We start from the raw sequence: 24,156 nt of genomic DNA on the forward strand, positions 1-24,156 counted from the left end.
AGGTAGGTTTTCATGAGTTCCCTCCAAGGAAAAATTATTTTTGAGCAGTGAATGTTTGGCAATGAATAAATTTTTATTTTGTTACCCCAAAAGTATGTTTTACTTATACCAATCGAGGCTTGTTCTTGACAAGAAATGAATCACTGTTGCCAACGTGGAGCTGTTTTTGATGAAGTATGGCAATGTAAATGTTTCAAAATTGCTCTTTAATTTCACTTTTTCTAAATCTTTCCAGCTAAACTAAATAAGAAGCAATGAGCTGAAATTTCAGCAAGAAGCAATTAGGTTTTGACAAATTCTCAGAGTGGTCTGAGTGTGAAGCTTTGAGATATGAAATTGTTTCTTCAGGAAGGCTGAGAAATCTCTCTTCTTGGAGATGCTTGTCTGGGACATAGGGCTCAGTAAAAAGGTCCTTTGGTGGGTATTTTCCTCTTCCTCTGATTCAGAAACCAGGAGAGACTATAGGATGCAGTGGTAAAAGTAGTGGCTCTTCTAGCAGCAGATAAACTGAGGCTTAATTCCAGATAAACCAAGGCTAGTTACAACTTCTTTGGACACTAAGTTAACTTCTTTGAGCCTCAATGTCATTATCTGTAAAACAGTTTTGTTGTAAGGATTAAATAATGCAGATAAAATTTTTACACTTTAGTAATCATTCCATAAAAAGTAACCCTTATTAATATCTGTAAGATCCCCTACATAGTTCAGAAAGGATGAAGTGAATGGATATTAAGGGAGCAGACATGACCAGCCCTGTGCTATAGGATTTCCATTTATTCTTTCACTTAATTTTCACAACCCTGTGATGCTCTATCTTCCCATTCATCATGCTCTCTGCTCTCATTCTTAAAGCTTTTGTTTTGGCTTGTGGTTTATTTACAGGACACCTAAACAAATGGGGTTGAAAGCCATTGCACTGGAGCATATGATGGGGTACCAAGAAACTTAGACACTGTTGTAGGCTGTCTTGGGCATGGATGGACCCTGACCTTGACATAATCTTAACTCCTAAAACTAAGCTCCCTCCCACACTGAGGATTCACCATCTCTGTTTAGATAGACTGGCTCCCACATCAGTAGAAAAAACATCTTTTTCTCATTCATTATCATTATTGCCTCCCAAGAGCCTCATTCTAAGCAGCCAAGTCACCTTTCCTGGCTATAAGAAAAAGGGATTAATTCCTTCTTTTTGTCACACTCATGGGCATGTTTATGTGTGCTGTTGTTTGCTAAGTACATTAGAATTTATCAGGATCTCAGTTTTACTAATTATTCCTTTAGTGTGAAGGTTTTTATTAATACAAATTATCAGCTATCAGTGAACTCCTGTTCCCAGTCAGAACTGGGACTAGGGTGAGGCAAATAGGATGCAGGCACAAATGTAAGAAGGCACTTGCACAACTCTGAGAGTGAACAGCTTCTTAAATTTTGTGCCTATGGAACCTCACTCACCTCCCCTGGATAACCCAGTATTCTCCAAACTGGTCTTCCTGTGCCAGTCCTGTGGTATCTAATTTGCTGTCCATGTCATATGTTGAATTGACTGAAAGCCGAACCTGTCATTCCCTTATTAAAACTCTTTAATGTCCCTGTTGCCTACAAGAGCCTTTCTCCTGCCTTCTCTTCCTGCCTTTGTTCCCACTAAGCTGGATTTTTGGCTTAACGTCCCTTTGATGTTTTGGCCCTTTGCACAAGAAGATATTCCTGCTTAGGAGTCCTTCCACCTTTCCTTTTTCCAAACCAGAGATTCTTGTCCTTTAACTCTTCTTTCAAGTGTTAGGTCAGGATTATGCCCCTAAATCCTGGTCCCCAAGTCTAGGCTAGGTGCCTTTTGTCTGTGAATGAAAAGAAAACTAGTCTTCCAACTACTCTTTATGTTTTTGATTCATTGCTTGCGTGTCTCTCCCATTAACTTGGTTGTTGCCTCAGCAAGGAAATGATGTCTTACCCTTCAGATAGACTTCTCTTGAGTGCACAGCATAGAATAATTGGGAATAGATGTTGGCCAAATGTTTGTGTAACACTTTATAAATACTTCAGCAGTTTCTCCTCTTAAAGATCTTCCTCTCCCATCCTAGTCTTAAAACATTAAGACTAGGCCATAAGAGAAGGAAATAATCTAGAAGAAAGAAGCCCATACAAGAATAAAAGAATCTATACAAAAGGGAGCTCTTTCCAGGTAGAAGAAGGAAAGCAAAAACCCCTGTGATGCTGGAAGGATGAGGGAGAAAGGCAGAAAGGAGGAAGAGGGAAAAGCAAGGAATGGAGAGAAGGGAGGAAGAAGATAGAAGAGGAGGGAAAGAGCGAGAGAGAGGAGACAAAGAAGGAGGAAGAGGAGGAAAAGAGGAAAGAAGGGAATGAACAGAAGAAAAGAGAAAATAGAAAATAGAGAAGAAAGATACAAGTGCTCTCCCTAAACCATGCCTCTCTTCCCAGTGCTTGAGGGGGCTGAAGGTTGAGACAGACAAGTTGCAGTGATGAGGAATACCTAGGCTGGTGCTCCTCTTTCTCAGATATAAGTTAAGGTGACTTCAAGCTTCAGAGAGAAGCACATATCATGTCCAACATGGTAGGGAAGCAGGAAAGCAACAAAGATGGAATGAGGTATTATTTAACTATTCTTACTGTGTTCCATCAGTGATACTTATTTCAGGTACTTGATTTCATTATAAATACTGCTATTCTATTTTTTCTAGGAAACAAAAGCAAAAAGCCCAGAAAATATTGTCCAGCACCTGAGAGATGCTCAGAGCCTGTGTATACATGCAGCTCTTCATGTGGCCACATCCTGCTAGTTACTTCTCACTGAGGTACAGCCAAAAGACACAAATGAATTAAACTCCTTTGCAGTGGACAGACTCTGTTCTTCAGCTGAACACAAAAAGTACCCATGCTAGAGGGGTGCTAGAGTGGTCAATTACCCTGGTTTATACAAGAAGCAGGAAAGTAGATGAAACATATGAGGTGGAAATCATGACCAGAGAGATGAGAGTATTGAATATTCACATATTCATTTAGCCATTACTTTGTTAAATGTGTGCCAAGCACAGTGGCAAGAAACACATGTAAAACTGGCAGGGTGCAATCTTTTTCTTTAGGAGATACAAATGTAGTTAGTTAGAAGATATAAAAGTATATGATCCCAATTTTTCACCCTGTATAAAAATCACTGAAAAATGGATTGAAGACCTTAATGCAAGACCTGAAACTCTGAAATTACTACAGGAAACAAGGGAAACACTAGAAGATATAGGTTTAGGCAATAACTCTCTGAATAGGACTCCAACAGTTATGGAAATAAGAGCAAGAATTGACAAATTGGATTGCATCAAATTAAAAAGTTTCTACACATTAAAGGAAGCAATTGTCAGTGAAGAAATGGAATGGAGAATGTTTGCATGCTATTCATTGGACAAGAGATTAATATACAGAATATATAAAGAGTTCAAAAACTTTAACACCAAAGGAACAAATAATCTAATTAATAAATGGGCAAATGAATTGAACAGACAGTTCTCAAAGGGCTTGGGCCAGGCATGATGGCCCATTTTTACATTTACTCACTTCAAATGCTCCATGCCAATTCTAGAGGTCCCCAGGCACCTGCAATTGTAACTGTGTGGCCAACATTTCAGGAGTTCCCACAACTCCCTCAAGTTGGATAGTTTGCTGGAAAGATTCACTGGACTCAGGTAGGAGCTCTAGTTATGATTACAGTTTTATTGTAAAAGATTTGCACAGGGTAAAGTCTAGGAGTTTCTGTGCCCTTGTGCTAGGAAATCAGAGTGTATCTAACCATCCTAGAACATCATCTGTTCACCAAACAGGAAGCTCCACTCAACTTCAATGTGTAAAGTTTTTATTGGGATTTCATTACATAGGCATGAAATCATTGGCCTTGTCATTGACCTCAATCTCTAGCTCCCTTTCTCTCTAAACTCCCTGGAGTCTAATCACATGGTTGGACTTTCTGATAACCAGCCTCCATCCAACTGCTATTTAGGGACAAACAAAGCATAAAAAGATACACTTATCACTTAGGAAATTCCAAGGGATTTGGAGGCTCCATGACAGTAATCTAGGATAAGGAGGAAACAAATTATTTATTATAACTCATCTGGGTTTAAAACATTGATTACAAGTTCAGTAGATAGATAACCCATGTCAGTCACCAACTTCTCATGTGATTTCTAGGAGACACATTATATGAGGCTCTCTCAATTCTAGTTTGAAACATCTCTTACTACTTTGAACCATGTAGGAACTGAATTTCCACCCTTATGACCATTAAAAACTCTGGTTAGGATAGAAAAAATCCTATTAAGTTGGTAAGAAGGTGGATGATCAAAAGTGTGTTTAAAAATATCAGGTTAGCTCTAATGGAAACAAGATTGTAGGAGGAGGATCACTTAGAAGCAGAAAAATAGCCATGGTTTAGGGAATTTGATTTAAAACTCAGTGGCCCACTAAGATTCCACCTCACCCCTGTTAGAATAGCCATCATTAGCAACACCACGAACAACAGGTGTTGGCGAGGATGCGGAGGAAAAAGGAACCCTCTTACACTGTTGGTGGGAATGTAAACTAGTACAACTACTCTGGAAAAAAATGTGGAGGCTACTTAAAAAGCTAGACATCGATCTACCATTTGATCCAGCAATACCACTCTTGGGGATATACCCAAAAGACTGTGACACAGGTTACTCCAGAGGCACCTGCACACCCATGTTTATTGCAGCACTATTCACAATAGCCAAGTTATAGAAACAGCCAAGATGCCCCACCACTAACGAATGGATTAAGAAAATGTGGTATCTATACACAATGGAATTTTATGCAGCCATGAAGAAGAATGAAATGTTACCATTCACTGGTAAATGGATGGAATTGGAGAACATCATTCTGAGTGAAGTTAGCCTGGTCCAAAAGACCAAAAATCGTATGTGCTCCCTCATATGTGGACATTAGATCAAGGGCAAACACAACAAGGGGATTGGACTTTGAGCACATGATAAAAGTGAGAGCACACAAGGGAGGTGTGAGGATAGGTAAGACACCTAAAAAATAAGCATTTGTTGCCCTTAACGCAGAGAAACTAAAGCAAATACCTTAAAAGCAACTGAGGCCAATAGGAGAAGGGGACCAGGAACTAGAGAAAAGGTTAGATCAAAAAGAATTAACCTAGAAGGTAACACACACGCACAGGAAATTAATGTGAGTCAGCTCCCTGTATATCTATCCTTATCTCAACCAGGAACACTTGTTCCTTCCTATTACTGCCTATACTCTCTTCAACAAAATTAGAGATAAGGGCAAAATAGTTTCTGCTGGGTATTGAGGGGGTGGGGGGGAGAGGGAGAGGGCGGAGTGGGTGGTAAGGGAGGAGGTGGGGGCAGGGGGGAGAAATGACCCAAGCCTTGTATGCACATATGAATAATAAAACAATAAAAGAAAAAAAAGGAAAAAAAAAAAACCTCAGTGGCCACTTACATGAGAAATCTTTGTCAAGTCTTTTAACCTTCCTGTGCTATACTTTCTTTATCTGTAGAATGAAAATTTGGGGCTGCTTCTGAAAGGTAGAGAGAACCCCAGAGATGCTGGTGTAAACAGTAGAAACTAAGGTACTCCTACCTTTATGTGAATAAAATAAGCCCCTATCTATTTGAGCCACTGTTAAGCTAAACTTTCTGCTGTTCATTTGAACCTACTCTGATATGAGGTTTCTATAGGTTTTGGATTTTAACTACTTATTGCAGACCAATAATATGTGAATCACTGTGTGAGATACACAAATAATTGTTAAATATAGTCATGCCTTCAGGAATACACAACATTTGGGGGGAGAGAAGAATACAAGGCATGTTGGATCCTCTTTGCAGACATGATGGTTTGAATTAAGGCTCTGCCACATATGGACTGTGTAAACTGAGCTGGGCAACTGCTCACAAAGTTGGTACCTCATTCCTCAGGGATTATAATACCAAACTTCCCAAGGGCTACTAGGAGGACTGAGAAAGATAATGTATGTTAATGTATACTGATACTATGGAAACTGCAGGTTTATATTTACAATCATACTACCCTTGAAAAACAGAAGAATTTATAAGTAAGTGGAACTTACTCTCCACTCTGTTCTGTCTTCTAACAAGTGATTTTGCAGAGCAAATGAGTCACATTTTCCCCAAGGCCAAACAGCTCTTAATGTTGCTTATGTAATTACCTTTCTTTGTTACATTCCTATTTCCTCTTATTGGTAGTATTTTATGGCCCTCTTGACAGGAAATTGTTTCTCCTATTGGACAGGTTGAATTTAAAAGATGGTAGATGCCAGGAAGTCAGGAATGATTGAAGAAGGGAAGAAGTTATTTTATAGTCAAGGAATTCTAGAAAACAGTGGAAAGGAGGTAAAAAAATAAACCTCCCCAAGCAGCCAAACATCAAAAGTCTCCCTACTTGCTCCTTGGTTTTGTTAGGGGATAGGAGTTGAATGATGAGATTGAGACAGACTAGACTAGACTAGACATTAGGGAAAGTTCAGGACTTTTAAAGAACTATATAGCCTGATTTACCACACCTGGCTCAGCCCTCCCTTACTCATCCCCTCTGAGCCCAGAGAGCTCCATTTCAACTGTAAATCCTTTGTTAAATTAGGTGAAAATGTCCTACCTCATGGGGCCTGATTCTGTGGATCCTATCAGACCAAATTTGCCCAAGTGCTCCAAAAGAAAACCACATGGAAAAATTAATGCTTAATCAGGAAAGGAGTTTATTTCAGTGTGGCTTCACTAGAAAGACAGATCTAAAGGTTATCTTTAGAGCATTAAGACATAGCTTTGTGGAGAAGAAACAAAGGCAAGCATCAAGGGATTATGCGTAGCTAGTGATCTTGTCAGGTCATAATCTGGTTGGTCATTATCCTGGGACTGGTCATAGAATCTTATAAGTACCAAGGAAGTTGGCACTGCTGAGGGGTGGGATGGGAATGTAGTTTCATTTTCCTTTGCAGAATTTTACCAGACCTGTGATCCTGAAATTTTGATGAAAGATGTTTATCTTTCAGAGTTATGATCCTGGAATTTAAGATAAACTGAAGGAAAGAACATCATATAGAAATAAAATGGAGTTAGATAGATTGATAATTGGGTCCTTCAGACCTATGGTAATAATTTTCTATTTATTTATATGTTATGTAGATTAAGGCCTTCTTTTTAGTAGCCCAAATAGACTGAGACAAATAATAACACAGTGAACCACAGGAATTGCTCAGGTGAGCACTGCCCAGCACATTGTACTCCAAAGGACTCTCTCTGTGGATCCTGAGTTTGTAAGGGTAGCATGGATTCATTAGTTCTCATGGTGCTAAACTAAAAGGGTGGGTGCAGAAGACAGGTAAAGAGGAACATTATAAGACTGCATGGATAAAGCATTTAGTGTAACTCCTGGCACAAATACTCAATGGACATTTCTCTCTCTCTCTCTCTCTCTCTCTGTCTCTCTCTTAACAATTCTTAAGTTTTTTTAAAAAAAATTATCATATAGTTGTTGTACTGGGGACATTACCAGAAAATGATCCTGAAAATTACCTTGGTTCTTGTGTCTGGCAGGAGAAGAATTCAAGCAAGATGCAAAAATTTAGTAAAAGTAATAGTAAAATTTAGTAGGAAAGGAACAGTGGGGAGAAAAGAAAGAGAGAAGCATTTCCTGTTCCCCAAGCAGGAAATGGGAGCAAAGACTCAAAATGGTGGTCCCCAACTCTTAATTTTATACTGGAGAGCTGGGGGAAATACACATGGTCAAAGATAATGGGGCTGGGTGGCTAAGATGCCTGACAAAACAGGGAGGGGTCACCCTCCTAAATCACACCCCACAACCCACCAAGTCACAGAGACAATAGGGTACTTTAGAACTTCCCTTTCCTAGACATGATTATTTCTCCTCCCGTTAAAGAATCAATCCTTGCAGCTCCTTAACTTCTCAAAGAGGAAAGCAGAAGCAGGTAGCTCCTCTTTGTCTCCCTGTTCCTGTACCTTTAGCATCTAAAAAATGGGAGGAGACTGGCTGTTTTGGCTCTCCTTGTTCCAATGTCAGAGTCTGGCCCTTTAAATATTCATTAAAATAGTGTAATTTCCCTGTCTCCTCTTATGGTCACTGCTTATTTCTAACTGCTACCTATCAGGGGTACATTGTGACAATTAGAAAATTGTTTACAATATATCTTAAATTCATTCCCTCCATCACTCTTCTTTATCCCTCCACCCCCTTCTTAGACTAGTTTCAACAGGTTTCATTTCTCCATTTTCATACATGAGTACATAATATCTCTACCATATTCACCCTTTCCTTATATCCTTCAGCCAACCCCCAGACATGATCAGTTTTACCTTCCTGTCCTCTATTTTTGAAAAACAAAAAAGACATTTTTATTTGTTTAAGATACCTATACAGTAAGTTTCATTATGACATTTCCATGTATATATGTATTACATCCCAAATTGGTTCATCTCCTCCATTTTTATCTTTCCTTTCCTTACCTTCTTCCTCCTCATCCTGCCTGAGGCAGCTCAAATTGAGCAAGCAACTGGAGTATAAAGGCAAATGGCCTTTGTAGAAGTATCCCCAGGCTGGAAGCAGGGAGGGACAGAAGTAGAAGTGACCATGTTGAAATTTACCTGAGCTCTATGACCTGGAAAACATGGAAAGTTAAGAAAATTCTTTAACATCTGTGTTCCAGAAACAGCTTACTGCAAAAACAAAACAAAATTAAAAAAACTCTTCCCATTTGACTTAGGTAAGACAAAAGTCTTAACAAGGACAATGCCAGACAAGAGACTCCAAATTCCCATTCAAGGTCTCATAATTACCTAAACTGTTTGGTCCATAGTGATCAATAAGAAAAAAATATTTGCTAGCCAAACTTGGTTTAAAATTCTCACCTTCATCCAGGCCCCTGAACTTTGACCACATGCAGCTTGAGCCAACTATAGCCTGTCTTAAGAGTCCTTCCCAGAAAGGAGGTTGGCCTCAGCGTAAAATGCTTTCTGAATTACTAGCCATTGGAGCCACCTCCTTCATTCCATATCTCTACAGTGGGTTCTTCCTATCCTTGTATGCAACCTTCTATAAAAGAACCCCCTTCACATTCCTACTGATTTTATGTCTGATAGAAACTTAATCCCCAGTAAAACTGTGTTAGGAAGTGGGGCCTAAAGGGAGGTGATGAGGACATGAGAGTGGGATGAAAGGGTTGCTGCAGTTATCCTGGGAATGGGTTCCTAAAAGGGAGAATTTGGCTTCCTGTTACTCTTTTACATTCTCCTCCTCTCTTGCTTTTTCTCACCCTTTCTGCATTCACCTTTCACAATGAATGAGGTAAATATTTGCACCTCCACATTAGATTTCCCAACCTCCAAAACTGTAAGCCAATAAATTTCTGTTTATTACAAGTTACCCAGTCTCAAGTATTCTGTTGTAATAGCACAAAACAGATAAAGACAACAGCAATAGGTAACTAATCAAAGTTCATGGTGGGAGTCCTCCATAGCAGATCTAAGACCTGGGAACACAGAATCTGCCTCCTATTGTTGTGGCAATATAGTCAGAGGAGAAACCAAGCAACACTCGGAGGAGTGGAGAACTCAGATTTTAATTTTTACGCTAGCGGGCCCAGACGTGTACCAGTGTCTGAGCCCCGAACAAAGGATTCACAGGATATTTAAAAGGCAGTGCAGGGTATCAGGTTACAAGGAATGTGCTCTCCCATAAAGTAGGGCTAGTAGTGGGTTAGAGACCTAAGTTTTAGATAAGAGCAGTGGGGGGTTGGGGGGGGAGGCCTGCTTTGGAAAGTTTATTTACAAGTGGAGACAAAGGAAGGCAGGAATGGGTGCTTATCTCTGCATGGTGCCTTTCATCTTGGTCCCAAACTTTTGCATGGCTCTAATGGGCAACTCCTTACAGTTCTGTCCGAGGTTACAGCTTTTAATTGACAGTTTACCATGTTTTACAACCCTGTTTCAAGGCTATCTTCCTCTTCACTATAGGTAGCTGCAGGAAGTACAGACCAACCAGGGTGGTTAAGCATAGAGAAACTGAACATACAGAGGGACAATGGCCTGGCTACATGTTAAATAGAACACTGCAGCAATGACTTCCCCTACTTCCAACTCAGGCCAAAGCAGAGAAAACCATAAATGTTCCCTAAATGAGTCACATAAGATGCTTCTTTCTAATCATTCTGCCTCTAGTTTCCCCATTCATCAGAATTTTCCACTCCTCTACTTGCCTTTGAGTCTCTGCCAAGCAACAAGTGATGGTAGCTGACTTCCTTGACATAAAAACCTTTGAGTAAGCAGCCCATTTGCTCTCTTTGTATAGGTCTTTTTCTCCATAGCTTCTTCCGTGCACATGTGTTCTGTGGCTTCCTGATTGCTACCTGAGAAAGACCAGCCTTCTCTGCTTGTTGGCTGCAGTCTTTATTTGGTTCAGATGGGGGACAAGGAGAGCATCTGTAGAATGAAATAAAACATTTCTTTCTCCTTCACTCTAGTGCTCAAAGGAGAAAAGCCGATTCAGAATGAAGTTATGGAGTTCTCCATTGTCTGACAGTGAGAGAAGGCTCTGGATTGTAATCATGGTGGAAAGGGGTGGTCTTTACCCCACCCTGACTGTTTTCTAAGAAATATCATAGAAAAAAGAAATTTGAAGTTCTCTAATTGTTCATATTGGTGATAGGAAACTCTGAAGAAGGAATAAAATTCTCATGATGGTAAAATATTTTCCATTTCACATACCATTGGGATGAGTAGAGTGTAGACACCATGGGCATCTCAGAATGGAAAACTCACCCTCTCCACTCCACATCCTCACAGCATTGCACTGTCCAAAAGTTCTCCCTCACCACCCTGTACTTCCCAGCAAAGACAGTAATGGTAAAACAAGTTCTGCTAAATCATTTACAGTCATCATATGCCTACAGCCTTGGCACTGTCATGCCCAACAAGAAGGTAAGGACTAGATTATTCTGATGAGGTGGTCGGGCCTTCCTTCCTTGGGCATTTAAAGGCTTACAGAGCACCAAGAGAATTAGAAGGAAGAGTTAGGGATTGGTATATCTTTGAAGCTCCAGGTACTAAAGCTTTTTCTGTTATTCAAAGAACAAAGGCTAGATCAAAGATAAGGCAACCAATTGTTGTCATCACTCATCTCTAACCCCATGTGGATTTTGGCAGTAAAGAGTAACTTAATTCTTCATCAGAATCCAGTGAAGGAAAGATGAGAAAACAGGAATAAAGTGTTCAGCTGCCACTCATCCAATAGGGTAAGGATATCACTTTCATTACTGACCAGAAAGTGATGAGGATTTCTTTAGAACAATGGCTCCATTAGAGGAATAGTAAAATGGATTCTCCCCTATTCCTGTTTCTTTTTCTTGGTAAATGATTATAGACATAATTTGTGGGAGAAGAAAAGAAGGCATTTGCCCCATGAGTACATAAATGGGTGAATCTGACCTGAATCTTGCCCTGGTTTGTTTGTCCTCCCTTATCTAATCTCCTGACATGCAAAGGAAACTTGGGGCTAAAGCAGAGTTGCATAGTACTTGGTGTTTCCTAAAACAAAGGGTGGCTGTAAGCATGGGCAGAAATATTACACATGAAAATTCCCAGCACTGAACACAGCCCATAGGAGACCCTGAGTAAATTATAGTAGACTCAGAATCCAGGATCCAAGACATGGTATGGAAAAGTAAATTACTATTGGCTACAGCCTTTTCCTCAGCAATGTTCTGGCAATGTTAGAACAATATCAGTAAGACATAGAAAATGTTTCTTGACATTGGACCATGAGAACAGATGGGAGACAGAGTGGTTCTCCTCTCCAGACATCCTCTTCTCTCCTTCCCTGTAGCAGAGGCTGTTCCCTACCATTTATCCCCATTCTTCTTTCTACTTCATCAAATTCAACTTCTCTGTGTTCTTTCAGAGCTGTCCTCTCCTGGGTAACAATTCATGTTACATATTATATGTCAGTGAAAGACACTGCTAGTGAAAATTGTTAAATTAAAAATAAATATATTGGGTAGTAGTCTTATTAGAAATATCATGGTGCTGCCACAATCACAAATCAGACACATTCTCAAAAGCTGACAGACCAGGCAAAATTTACTTCTGCAGAAGGGTGTGCGTGTCTCATCTAAGTCAGGCAAGCCAGCATGCATACACACACACACACACACACACACCCCACACACACGGGGCGGAAGGACCCCTCAGTTTTTACCCCTGATGTAAGACTGCCCCTTGCTCTAACACTTATTCGTAATTGGCTACGGTCGAGGTTTAAGGGAGCGTATAGAGGAAGTGCAGACCTGATTAGACAGTATAGACACAAGACTTAATTTGATTGGTGTACCCAAAGACAAAGAGGTGATCCCAAAGGTGGGAATTTCTAGGATTCTGGGGAAACTGAGGTCTGAAATGACTATTTGGCCTGGATTGTCAGCACCAAGTATATTGGTGCTGTGAGCCAAGGGGACCTTGAAGCAGAGAATCCTCTGGACAATGATTATCCTAAGACTAGTAGTTTGAGTTTTAGGACATCCGATGACAAACAATTCTCTGCTTAAAGGCAGAGACTTTACAGCCAGGTGATATGCCACCAAGCACATAGACAATTGAGGAAATCAGCTAATATCCATACAATGAGAGAGATATTTTATAGTGTGATACTGGGGGGAAGGGGGCCAAACCCTGGACCCTGAGATTAAGAGTCTCATGTTCTACTGCCTGAGCTAGCTCTTTGACAGAAAATACCCAATTTAGTTGATTCTCACAGTCTGTCCTCTTATCTCTGAGCCTTCCTGAACTGGGAAATGGATTGCAAACAACTGGCCGATTACTTTCCTAAAGTATCAGATGCCACCCCAGAGAAAATTTTTGCTTCCTCCCAAAGCTCGCCTTTGAATGGAAGTAATCACAGCCTGATGAGTATGAGGTTTTTCCTGTGTGAAGCAGAGGGCCTGAGCCCATCAGTTTCACAGTCAGCACTGTTCTAGGATCTACAGCCATAGCCCATAGCCTCTGACTCTAAACGCAGATGCAGAACTCAGAAAAGTCTGAAATGATTTACATTCTTTTGCTTTTTCATTGCTGGTGCCAGTTTTTAGTCTCTCTATAAAATGCCCTGACCCTGAAAATAATCCCGTCTCAGGTTTTTGAATCTCACCCAGAGTGGAGTTTGGTCCTCTGGAAAGTTTACACTTACCATATGGCTGAGGATAAACAAGCTGTCCGCGCGTGAACTTGGAAAGTTGACCATAAGGAACAGCTGCTCAGGCCTACCCTCTGACTCCCACAGGTCTAAAGGTTTGGGCTTCTAAATTACCAGCAGGTGGTAAAACCCTAATGTTTAATAGCTTATATTTGTAGCACTTTAATTCTGAGATTGAATTTTAACATTTTCTCTCTTCTCCTTCTGTCTCAATGGAAAAAGTACTCCACCTCCTCTAATCTTTGTGATCATTCCTGGATTACCTACCACTGAACTCATGCCCTCAGTACTTCTGCCCTTTTTTAACTCTATCTCTAGTATCATTTTCTATTTGTCCTACAAACATGCCCCTCAATCTTCAAAATGATTCCTCAAGTTAGATAACTGTAATTTATCTATCTGATCTAATCTAGCCACTTCGCAACTCTGACTCTGAGTCCCTTGTTGCATTTTTCTAACAATCATCTTACTCATACTTCTTGCAATTTTTTGTTTAGTTACATTATTACTACACCCTTCACTACAATATAAGCACCCTGAGGACAGGAATCACATTTGTCTGACTTATTATAACTTTTGGAGATAAATGAAGACCACACAAATGAGGACAAGCAAAGGCTATTTATTGAGAGATGCTACAGCAAGGGAGTCAGCCACCATCACTTGCATTTTGCCAGAGACTCAAAATAGGCAGAGCAGTGGGAAAGATTTAGAGTAGAAGGAAAGTTTCAGGTCTGTCTGTCATTGGTATCGGCAATGAAGCTGGAGGTGGAATAACTAAAAACAGACACACCATACTTGGCTTTCCTAGGTTGGAAGCAGAAGCCAAAAATGGGAAAGCTGTCGGTTATTAGTCAGTTTTATGGTCATTTGGGGACAATTGTTACAGGGATTATTCTTTGAAGTCCTTGGATGACTGCTGTAACAAATGGGTTAGCTTCCTGGGATGGTTGTGAGTCAGAATCCTGTTTTATGCATGGACTGGCTATTGTTTGTGCACTGTCTTTCAGTCCATAGGACTAACAGTGTCTATTTATGAAATTGCTGATAACATGGATGGCAACTCTGAATTTGACATTGTCTCTGAAATACAGCCTGCTACCTTTCTCTTTATATCTAGTTTCTCTTCCCATCCTCTTTTCTAGCCCCATTTCCTTGTCATTTCCTAAGTCTAGGTGAGAGTGACTCTCCATAAGCATTTCACTTCTCTTTCCACATTTTTCTTAGAAAACTACTAGGTTTAAATAATACTTCTAGGGACATTACCTCTAGCCCGAACCTCTCTTCTGTACTTCAGGTCAGTTTGATGAACATTTCAAGGGCAATCATCAGCCCTTCTCCCCCCCCTCTCCGGGGAACCCTCCCTCTTCTCCAGATTTTTCTTTTTGGTTCATTTGTGATAAAAGTGCTGCCAAAGTGGTTTGTGATTCTGTGGGAAAGTAAATCTGAGGATGAATGTAAGCAGAACAGAGAAAGGAGGGAAGATGAAAAATGGGCAACTAGTGTTTTTAGGAAGTGTGTTCCTTTGGAGTATGAGAAGGGACTAGACACTCAAGTCATCTCAAGGACTGAAGCTGGGGGAATGATCTGATGTGAAAGATACTAGCTTAGGACCCCAGATTATTCTCCAAATCTCATTGCTCCAACAACAAAAGCAATAGGGAAGAACATTGGGAAGTACCTAAAAAAGGAGTCATTTCTGTGGAGGGATCCAGAGTGGAGTGGGAGAGGAGTAGGCAGGAACAAGGTGGGAAAATGTGCTTAGCACCTGTTTTCAGGCTGCTGAGGTGGTCTGGGAGCAAGATTCCTGGGCAGGAATGCCAAGTGGCAGCCATTCTGCATTCAGGGAGGGATCTTATTGAAGAAAGCTACTCTGAAAGGAATCTTAAAGTATGGGCAACATATGAAAGAGGGCCATTTTTGTTTATATTTTTCATCTGCCACCCAGGACTTCACAATATTCTCTGAGGAAGTACTTGGATGGTGTCAGAAGTGACCATCCTGGAGAAGTGACTGGGTTGCATCCAGTAGAAGGAGCACCCTCCACCATTACCCCTCCTGCCTAAGATCTAGTGTAATCTTGGCTAGGAAAAAGACCCCTTTCAATTGCAGCATTGGAGTTTAGTTATCCAAGACTATTGGTTCCTTGGTGATAGTCCCTCTTTCTCACTTTTCATCTTAACCTATTTTTGTAGCATTTTATGCAAAAATATAATCTAAAACTCTATAGGTTATATCTTCATTTTAGTTTCTGACTCTGCCCCTTTCTGGTCTACTCCCTCTACATGGCTCCATGACTCCTAGAAAGTTAGTCATGGGTGTGTTCCTAGCGCCTGCATTTCTGATTTCATTTCTCTCCTGCAGATTAGTTCTACACATTGCCCTCTGACTCCTTGTCTTCCATTTGACCCCCTTTTAATTTATTCTTTACACAAAAATTATAATAAAAAAAGGCAGCTGCTGGTTATAGATGGTATAACAATACCTGGGATCTCCCCAAAATATTGTTTACTTCCAAGTATTCCTTCATCAACAGCATGTGAAAAAAACTTCCAGTGAACAAGAAATTTAAATATTTAGAGGACAGAAAGCCTAGAAAAGCATGTCAAAAGGGAGAAGGGAGGCCAGAGAAATTGGAGGAGGCACTATAAGTGGAAGAAAAAGCTGATCTGCCAGTGAGAACCTCCGAGAGCACTGGGCTTAAAGTCAGTAGGCATGAGGGGCAAAAGAGAAAATCCCTAAACCAGATCCTCTTCCAAATCACAGCTCATGTAAGCCAGTGTTAGCCCATGGGGTAGAGGAACTTTGTGGAGGTTTTATCTAAAAATTTAAATGAAATTCTGATTGAACTTGTTTCACATGTAAATCTTAGCTTTCCAGAAAGAGCCATTCTTATTTTGGCAGGTGAGAACCTCATAGTCCAATATATTCCCTGCTTACTCAGTTTTGAAAGAGTGACTGTACAGACAATGCCAGCCCAAATATAAAAACAGATTTCAGATCTATTGTCCACATACAGTAGGCATACCTGAAGCTTTCCCTTTTCCTACTCTAAAGATTTCTCACATTCAGGCTTGTGGCACATGTCATAATTCTAACACTTGAGAGGTTAAGACAGAAGCTCATGAGTTAGAGACCAGCCTGGGCAACATAACAAGATCCTACCTCAAAAAGCCAAATTAATGAATTGATTTATTGATTAATAAATATTTCTCACTAGTTTACTTGCCTTTGAGTGTTTGCCAAAATGTAAGTGATGGTGTCTGGCTCCCTTGTTGCATAGCACACTCTGAATCAATAGCCTTTACTTATGCTCATTTGAGTGGTATTTATTTTTTTCCACCCTCTGCAGCAAAGTCAGTCCTGCGGTCAATAAGACTACCCACCCCCACCACCACACAGATCTTGTCAGTAGCTTTGCTCTTGAAAGAAATGAAGACCCATATATACAACCCAGGAGGAAACCAAGCAAGGTAGAAAAGTCAGCCTAGTCCCTGGTATTTGACTGTATGGACAAAGTCATAAGACTCAGAAAAGCAGCAGTACATGGAAGATGATCAGAGAACAGAGCAGAATGACCTTGGAGGAAACATATCATTCAGAGACTAGAAACAAGCTTTGAAAAAAAGTCTAATTAGACCATCAGGGAGACTTGAGAGGATATGGCATCCATAAAACCAAAAACAGACAGCTGTTTAAAAAACAACAAGGGAATGAAAAAAGTCTCCTGGAAATTAAAAAATGGATTTATGAAATTAAAAAAGATCAGAAGATTAAGTTGAAAAACTAACACAACAAAAAGCAAAAAATCTGAATTTTTAGCAGAAAAGATAAGCCACTTTTTTGGTACCTTTCTTATAACTAATTCCAGAAATGGCTAGAAGTGGGTGCCTCTGGGTGGGGGCCCTGGAGTTGAAGGGTGTGCTGACTGGGGCTCTGTGTTTTCTGTTAGAAGTCCTTTAAGCCATGTATTTTAGTCATGCACATGGATCACTCCAAATGAAACAATTTCACTGGAAGTGTGGTAATTCACTCCTTAAAAGCTATACTCCTCCTAACCCCATAAAGGGGTGGGGGTCTACTTCTCTCCAACACTCCCCTTATCTGCTTCAGTTCTACTCAGTGCCTACGAGGCTGTCCTGTGTGAGCCTATGAGCTGGAGCTGTGGGGTCAGATTTTGTTGGTTTCAAACCTACTTGGCCTTATGCTCTAATTAGAAAATGAAGATAAGGCTTTTATGAGATCAAATGAACCACCTAACACATGTAACACACTTAGAGTCCTTGACACACAGTAAGCAGTCAGTAAATACTAAGTTATTAGGACGCCCAGGACTAGCCTTGTTAACTCACAGCTTTAACTACTTTGTCTGCTTTTTAATATCTAAAAACACTTTTAAAAAGTCACTAAACTCTCAGATTAGAAGGCACACACCCTCAGACACTTCCTTCAGTCCTCTATTCTGAAGAGACTTTTAAATATTTTTGCAAAGTACTAGGGATTGAATTCAGGACTTTGTACTAGTTATTTTACCATATAAGCCATATCCTCAATCCTTTCTTTTTCAGTTAGTCTCCCCACTACCTTTCCCCAGGCCAGCCTCAAACTGTAATCCTGCTACCTCTACCTCCCAAGTAGCTGGGATCACAATATCCATATCCAGCTTGTTTTTGAGAAAGGGTTTTACTAACCGACCCCCCACAATCCTAGCCAAGACTGGCCTCTAATTGAGATCCTCTTGTCTCTGCCTCCCAAGTAGCTATATTTTGTTTTTTTTTTTTTGTTGGGACTGAGGTTTGAACTCAGGGCTTCGTTCTTATAAAGCAGGCACCCTACTGCTTGAGCCACACTTACAATTCTGTATTTTTAAAGCATAATTTATTGATTGATGCATTTAAGAGCATCAGTACTGTTACTTGGGTCCTGCCTCTCAGGACCTTGGGGCCTTAGCAAGTGTTTGATTAGCATTTCCCTTCTGTTCTCAGTGATTTGCCCTCCTCCACTGAAGCTCAAGCCTCACCTAGACATCTGCCAGCCTCTTTCTTCCAGACATCCTTTGACCAAGCCTTGTCCCCACTATCACTGCCAGCTGTCCCCTGAGCACCACATTTGGATTTGTGACTATAGTACTCTACCTGTGACAGGGTTTGCTCAATGAGCAAGTTACAGATAGGTACAGAGAGAATGGAGGCAGAGTTTATTTGATGAGCAGAGTTAGCTAGTGTCTGGAAAGAATAAGCACTTGTTAGAAAAGTCAACCAATCAAAGCATGAGAACACTCTGTCACAGAAAGGGTGGGAAAGGCACTATCTAATGCTGGAAGGGACTAGGCTTCAGGCTCCAGAAGGTTCCTAGTGGGTAGGTCAACTGCCAATCCACTTACAAAAGAGATTTGAATTGAGAGCCCTTTCTTCAGTTCAATGTTACACTTTTGATTCATTCTGTAGGTCATGGTACAGCCCAAGAAGCACATACTATATCCTAGCAAAACAAAAGGCACTGTGTCCTTGTTTCTTCTTTATTTTTGTAGATTAAATCATCTTGTCCAACTACTTCATTCCTCTCAGCAGAGAAAAAAATAAACAGTTCTTACACGAAGGACAAAAGAATCACCAAAATTCACATAGAGAGTGGGAAAGTACCAGGTGTGGTGGTGCATGCCTGTAGTCCCAGCTACTCAGGAGACTGAGGCAGGAGGATTACTTGAATCCAGGAGTTCTGGCTATAGTGCATTATGCCTATTATGTAGGTATACTAAGTCTGCCATCAGTCTGGTGACTTCCCTGAAGTAGGGGACCACCAGGTTGTCAAAAGATAGGTGAACTGGCCCAGGTCAGAAAGGGAGCAGGTCAAAAGCCCCATGCTTATCAGAAAGTACAAAGACTAGATTAGAACTACACTCTCCAAAGTTCCAAACTAGTTAGTGTATTGTGTGATTCTGGGGGTATAAGGAAGGGGCCAAGAGGAAAAAGGAACACTGAGCACAGTTGGGGTCAAATAGAGCCTATGGTCAGGATGGCCCCATCACCCTGGCTCTGGGGCTTTCACATGGTGTATCACTTATTGAAAAAAGAGGGTGTTGAAAGTGTTCCCATCAGAGAGGTGTTAAGAGACTAGGTGGCAAATACTAAGAGATTAATAATTCTTAGGTAAGTAACACACTAACTTTGAGACTTCAGTGCAGCGGGAAAACCAGCTCCCTCTTTGTACATGTTGGATCCATGCCTGTGGGGCTGGTGTAGAGTGGCACACAGAAAGGAGAGGTCCATTGCCATTTTATTTGAGGCACCATGGTAAAATAGGAGGCCAGGCTGACACCATCAGCTCTGCCATGGAAAGGGTGAGCATGGATAGGACAAGCAAGTCCTGGAATCTCTTCAGAGTCCCCAGGTCTAAAGGTAGGAGGGGTGGATGAGGGGTGGATCACTTCAACTCTGCCTTCCCCAAGTTGCTTCCAAGGCCAGTTTAAGAAGAGCAGAGCAGTGGAGGAAGCCTCAGTCCAAAATGTAGGACTCAGTTGCCTGCCATGGCAGTCTCAGTGTCTGCTTCCCATTTCCATCCTTTGCTATTACTTTTAGTCAATGGCCAGAGGAAGGAGGTGGCCAGGCTTGTGGAAGCAAGGAAATAGATGGGAGAAGACAGGCCACAGAAAAGGAACAACAAGCACAGCAAGGAGACCATGAGGGTGTCAGAGAGCTCCTGGGCTGGAGCAGGGCTAGCGAAGAGGCGGACCACGGCCACATTGGGGTTGCCCTGAGCAGGCTCAAACCACTTCTGGAGACACCGGCTACTATTCCTGCCCTCAGGGCTCACTTTGAAGGAGTTGCTCCAAATTTTCTCACACAGATCAACTGGGGTGGGGAAGTATTCTGGAAAAGGGCGGCAGGCGGCCCCCTTAGGGCAGCGGTTCTTCCCTGTGGGATGAGTTAAGGATGGACAGCTTGCTTTCCACTTCTCTCCTCCCATGTCCCCATCATTTATCCTGAGAGACATATGGAGGGTTGCATCTGCACCCAGGTTGAAAGCCCCCAAGGGGCCTACTTCTTCCTGGGCCCTGTCAGCACTACTTACCCTGACTCCAGTCCCAGCCACCAAACCAATTGGATTTGCAAGTGTAAGACGAGCTGCAGTCATCCCACCACTGCTCACAGTCCTCCCAGCACAGTGGCACATCCAAAATCCGCTCTCCCTGCTCACGTGGGCCCATCTGAATGTAGGAACAATGAGAAATAAAAACATTAATAGCAACCAGTTGAAGACTACTAATAATTACCATGGTGCTTGTGCCATCCAATAATAATATATTTTTTTTTTATTTTACAAGTGAAAACAAGGAGGCTAAGTGGTTAAATAGTATGTCCCAGGCTATATAGGCACAGATGATGGAACTCAAATGCAGATCCATCTGATTCCACCAAGCCTCTTTGGTGATAATCTCTCATCCTACTGTCCTCATCTGACCAGTGTAACCTATGCCATCCATCCTCCAGGGCTAGGAGCAGCTTCCTCTCCATCCCTTTCCCCAACAGAGGCCTCTGGCTCTGCTCTTGTCCATAGAGAGACAGAATCTTCCATTTTACCAACCTCCCAGAGACACCAAACTATAAGTGAATGGAAGCTCTGGCTCTTAGTAACAGTATTGAATGAGCCTGCCATCTGCCCCCTTACCAGTCGGATCCAAGGCCCCAGATTAGGGGAACACTCATAGAAGCAGATGGCCTGGATGAAGTGCTTCTGACAGCTCGGGGTCAACAAGCCACAGTGAATCAAGGTGAAGTTGTAGAGCGGGGACACATCGAGGTGGGCTTCCCAGCTTGTGGTGGTTGTGCAACAGGCATTATCCTTCCAGGGGGAGCACTGAAGTTAGAAGAAGCAATAGGCATTGGGAGTAAGAGGCAGTGGTTGGTGAGTGCCTAGGGCCAAAGTGTGGCAGAGTGAAAATGTTTTATGAAAAGCTCAAGCAAGTGTGATAGCTTGAGCACCCCCGATAGAGTGGGGACCCTAATCTATCAATATTCACCCAAAGGGCAGGAGGGACCTGCCCTTTGCCTCCCTCCACATTGCCTCCCTGACACAGAACATAATTTCTGGGGCAGCAGAGTTCTTTTGTGGGAAAGCAAACAGAAAGGAGTCTCAACAAGACCCAGGGAATCTGGGGTTGCACTGGACAGGAAGAATGCACAGGCTAAATATCAGCTCTGTCCATCCTTCCACAACCCTGTCAATTGCCTTTGGGAAACTGGTGAAGGGACACTTAAACTTAAGTCATATGTTTCCCCAGGGTTTGTTGATAGGAAGGCTTGTTTTGATCCATGCTGAACCAACAGTAGGTCTCTGGGATCATCATTTAACCTGCTCGCCAAGTGGCTAGAGAAGCTCAGAGATGGGAACTTTGTATCACTATCCACTTAAGGAACTAAATGATCAGGGTTGGTGGGGGTTCAGAGACCATCTTGTCTTTTGTGTCCCATCCATGATCAGAGTGAGTGTCAGAGAGGCACTTCCTCACTGCTTGGTCAGGTCTGGCCTCTGTACCTCCACATACAGCTTGTCTTCTGGGCCAGGTTCTCTCTTGTGGTGTCTGTCATTCATGCAGACATTTAGCAGTTTGTCTTCAGTCCAGGTGGGTACAACTGTACACATCCCTAGCAGGAACTGCCACCATTGTACCATGGCCTGTTGCAAAGAGGAGACTCATGCTGCTCATGTGATGCAGAGGACAGCCCACCCCATTCCCTCTACTATGCTAGGCACTGGAGAGGGATTATGGGCACCAAGTTTCCCTCAAGTGGTTATGACACACTGGCTGTTCCTAGGATCTTGTATTCTGGAGCAACATCACAGAATGTTAGGACAGATAGAATAATCCTTACATGCCACACACTTCACCCCCAACCATTATATAAAGGCAGAAATTGAAGCCTAGCAGGGGAAGAGAGCAACCCTACAGAGGAAGTCAGGGAGACTTCCAGCCCTTCCTTGAGGAACTTTTCTAGTCTTTCTCCACTTGGAGGCAGCCTTTCTAAATCAATGACATACGGGCTGGGAATTCAGAGCTTTGGTCCAGCCCCCAAATGCTGGTAACTGAGTAACTGAACAAATATTCAGTAAACAGTCTTTCCATGGAGCCAGAGAGTCCAGTAGGTGAGGTAGTGTGGCCAATGCAAGACTTACCCCATCAAGTGCCAACCCTGACTCTAGCCTCTAGGAGGGATCCATGTAAGGCCCACAGCTGAGGACAGAACAGTTTGTCCCCACACCAGCTCCCTCTAGCCAAAGCCCTTTCCTTAGAGCAGTAGCTCTGATTCCACCAGCCTCAACCTACCTGAAACCCATGCAGAGCACAAGGCTGGAACAGCCAAGGTTGGGGGCCCACTGGCCTATCAGAGCACGGCATGCCCATGACGAGTATGTGAGGAGCCTTCCTCATCCAAGCCCTTGCATCAGCACAGGAGCAAGAAGGCTGGCCTTTTCCTTGATGTCTATTGAGCAATATATTTCTAACTCTGCTCCCAGTTGTACTTGCAAGGGGAGGAATGAAAAGAGAGACCCTCCCACCAAAAAAAGCCAAGGAGCACTATGTTTCAAGCACCCACATGACCCCTTCAGAACAGGCCCCCTCAATCTGTACCACCCAGGATCCATGGCCCCCTCATCCTCCAGGCCTGGCAGGAATCTTTCCTGGACCTATCACAATGAAACTAAAAACTTGCAGCCCAGCCTAAGTTCACACCTGGATGGGGACCCCAGCTGCCACCTCAGAGTGTCTATCCTCAAGCGGTGCTTTCTCCACAGCACCAGTTCTGAGCTCATACAGGACTACAGAGAGAACCAGGTATGTTAGGGGAAAAGAAAAAAGATACTGCTCCTTCTAGCATCCTCTTCATACTCACTTTCAAGCAGGAGTCCTCCAGGTGCTCCCTCCTACCCCAGAAAGTGAGCAGGTCTGAAGGGAAATCTATCAGCTGCCCATTTATTACCTGATCCAGTTTCTACTAGGTCCAGGTGCAGAGCAGAACGGCTAGTGGAAAAAAAAAAAAAAAAGAACGGCTAGTGGCTCCAGCTGAGCAACTTCCAGCTTACCGGCTCTGCAAAGAAACAAAACCCTACAGCACCGGAGATCCGAGGTCCTATAGTCAGCTGCTGAGTTCAACTCTCAGCACTGCCTCTCAAGTCATCAGCTGTATGACTTGAAGGAAATTACTTAAACCCTATCAATTTGCCATCTGTAAAATGAGACCGTAGGGAAAAAGAAAGATGCAGTTCATGAAAAGCACTTGACATAGCATAACTATCTGACACAGCTAATCTTAATGTAAGTTTTAAATCTTAATCCTCTATTCGCTGAAGTTTCTGTCTCTTCCCTCTCTCTCTCCTTCCTTCTCTTTCCCTCTCTCTCTTCTTCCCCTTATTCTGTTTTTCAGCCTACTTGCCCTTCCTTAGTTTAATCACTTGTTGGTTTGAAGAACAGTGTCCTCTCATAGCCCGGAGGAGCCAGGGTTTCTGCTGGAGAGCTAACACAGCAGCACACAGGATACAGTGATGAGATAAGGTCTTTGGAACACAAGAATTTATTTTTATTTATTTATTTATTATTCATATGTGCATACAAGGCTTGGTTCATTTCTCCCCCCTGCCCCCACCCCCTCCCTTACCACCCACTCCACCCCTTCCCTCTCCCCCTCCTCAATACCCAGCAGAAACTATTTTGCCCTTATTTCTAATTTTGTTGTAGAGAGAGTATAAGCAATAATAGGAAGGAACAAGGGTTTTTGCTGGTTGAGATAAGGATAGCTATACAGGGCATTGACTCACATTAATTTCCTGTGCATGTGTGTTACCTTCTAGGTCAATTCTTTTTGATCTAACCTTTTCTCTAGTTCCTGTTCC

General features: G+C 42.2%; 1 protein-coding gene across 3 annotated transcripts; it reads right to left on the bottom strand.

Annotated features, from left to right (window-relative positions):
• On the bottom strand, positions 1-23,427 carry Izumo1r (IZUMO1 receptor, JUNO). Of its 3 annotated transcripts, none has more exons than XM_074080695.1 (6): positions 23,247-23,427; positions 21,802-21,942; positions 20,935-21,123; positions 20,338-20,473; positions 8,532-8,683; positions 1-591 (listed from the first exon to the last, which is right to left on the bottom strand). In XM_074080695.1, the coding sequence occupies exons 2-5, from the start codon at positions 21,937-21,939 to the stop codon at positions 8,562-8,564; spliced, it is 585 nt and encodes a 194-aa protein (XP_073936796.1). In that variant the 5' UTR covers positions 21,940-21,942; positions 23,247-23,427; the 3' UTR covers positions 1-591; positions 8,532-8,561. The 3 variants fall into 3 exon arrangements, with proteins under 3 accessions (XP_073936796.1, XP_073936790.1, XP_073936800.1); XM_074080689.1 differs by having other exon boundaries at positions 23,160-23,265; XM_074080699.1 differs by lacking the exon at positions 8,532-8,683 and having other exon boundaries at positions 23,160-23,265.
• Between the last annotated feature and the right edge of the window lie 729 nt (positions 23,428-24,156).

Source organism: Castor canadensis, chromosome 1 (assembly GCF_047511655.1).
Source record: "Castor canadensis chromosome 1, mCasCan1.hap1v2, whole genome shotgun sequence".
NCBI lineage: Eukaryota > Metazoa > Chordata > Mammalia > Rodentia > Castoridae > Castor > Castor canadensis.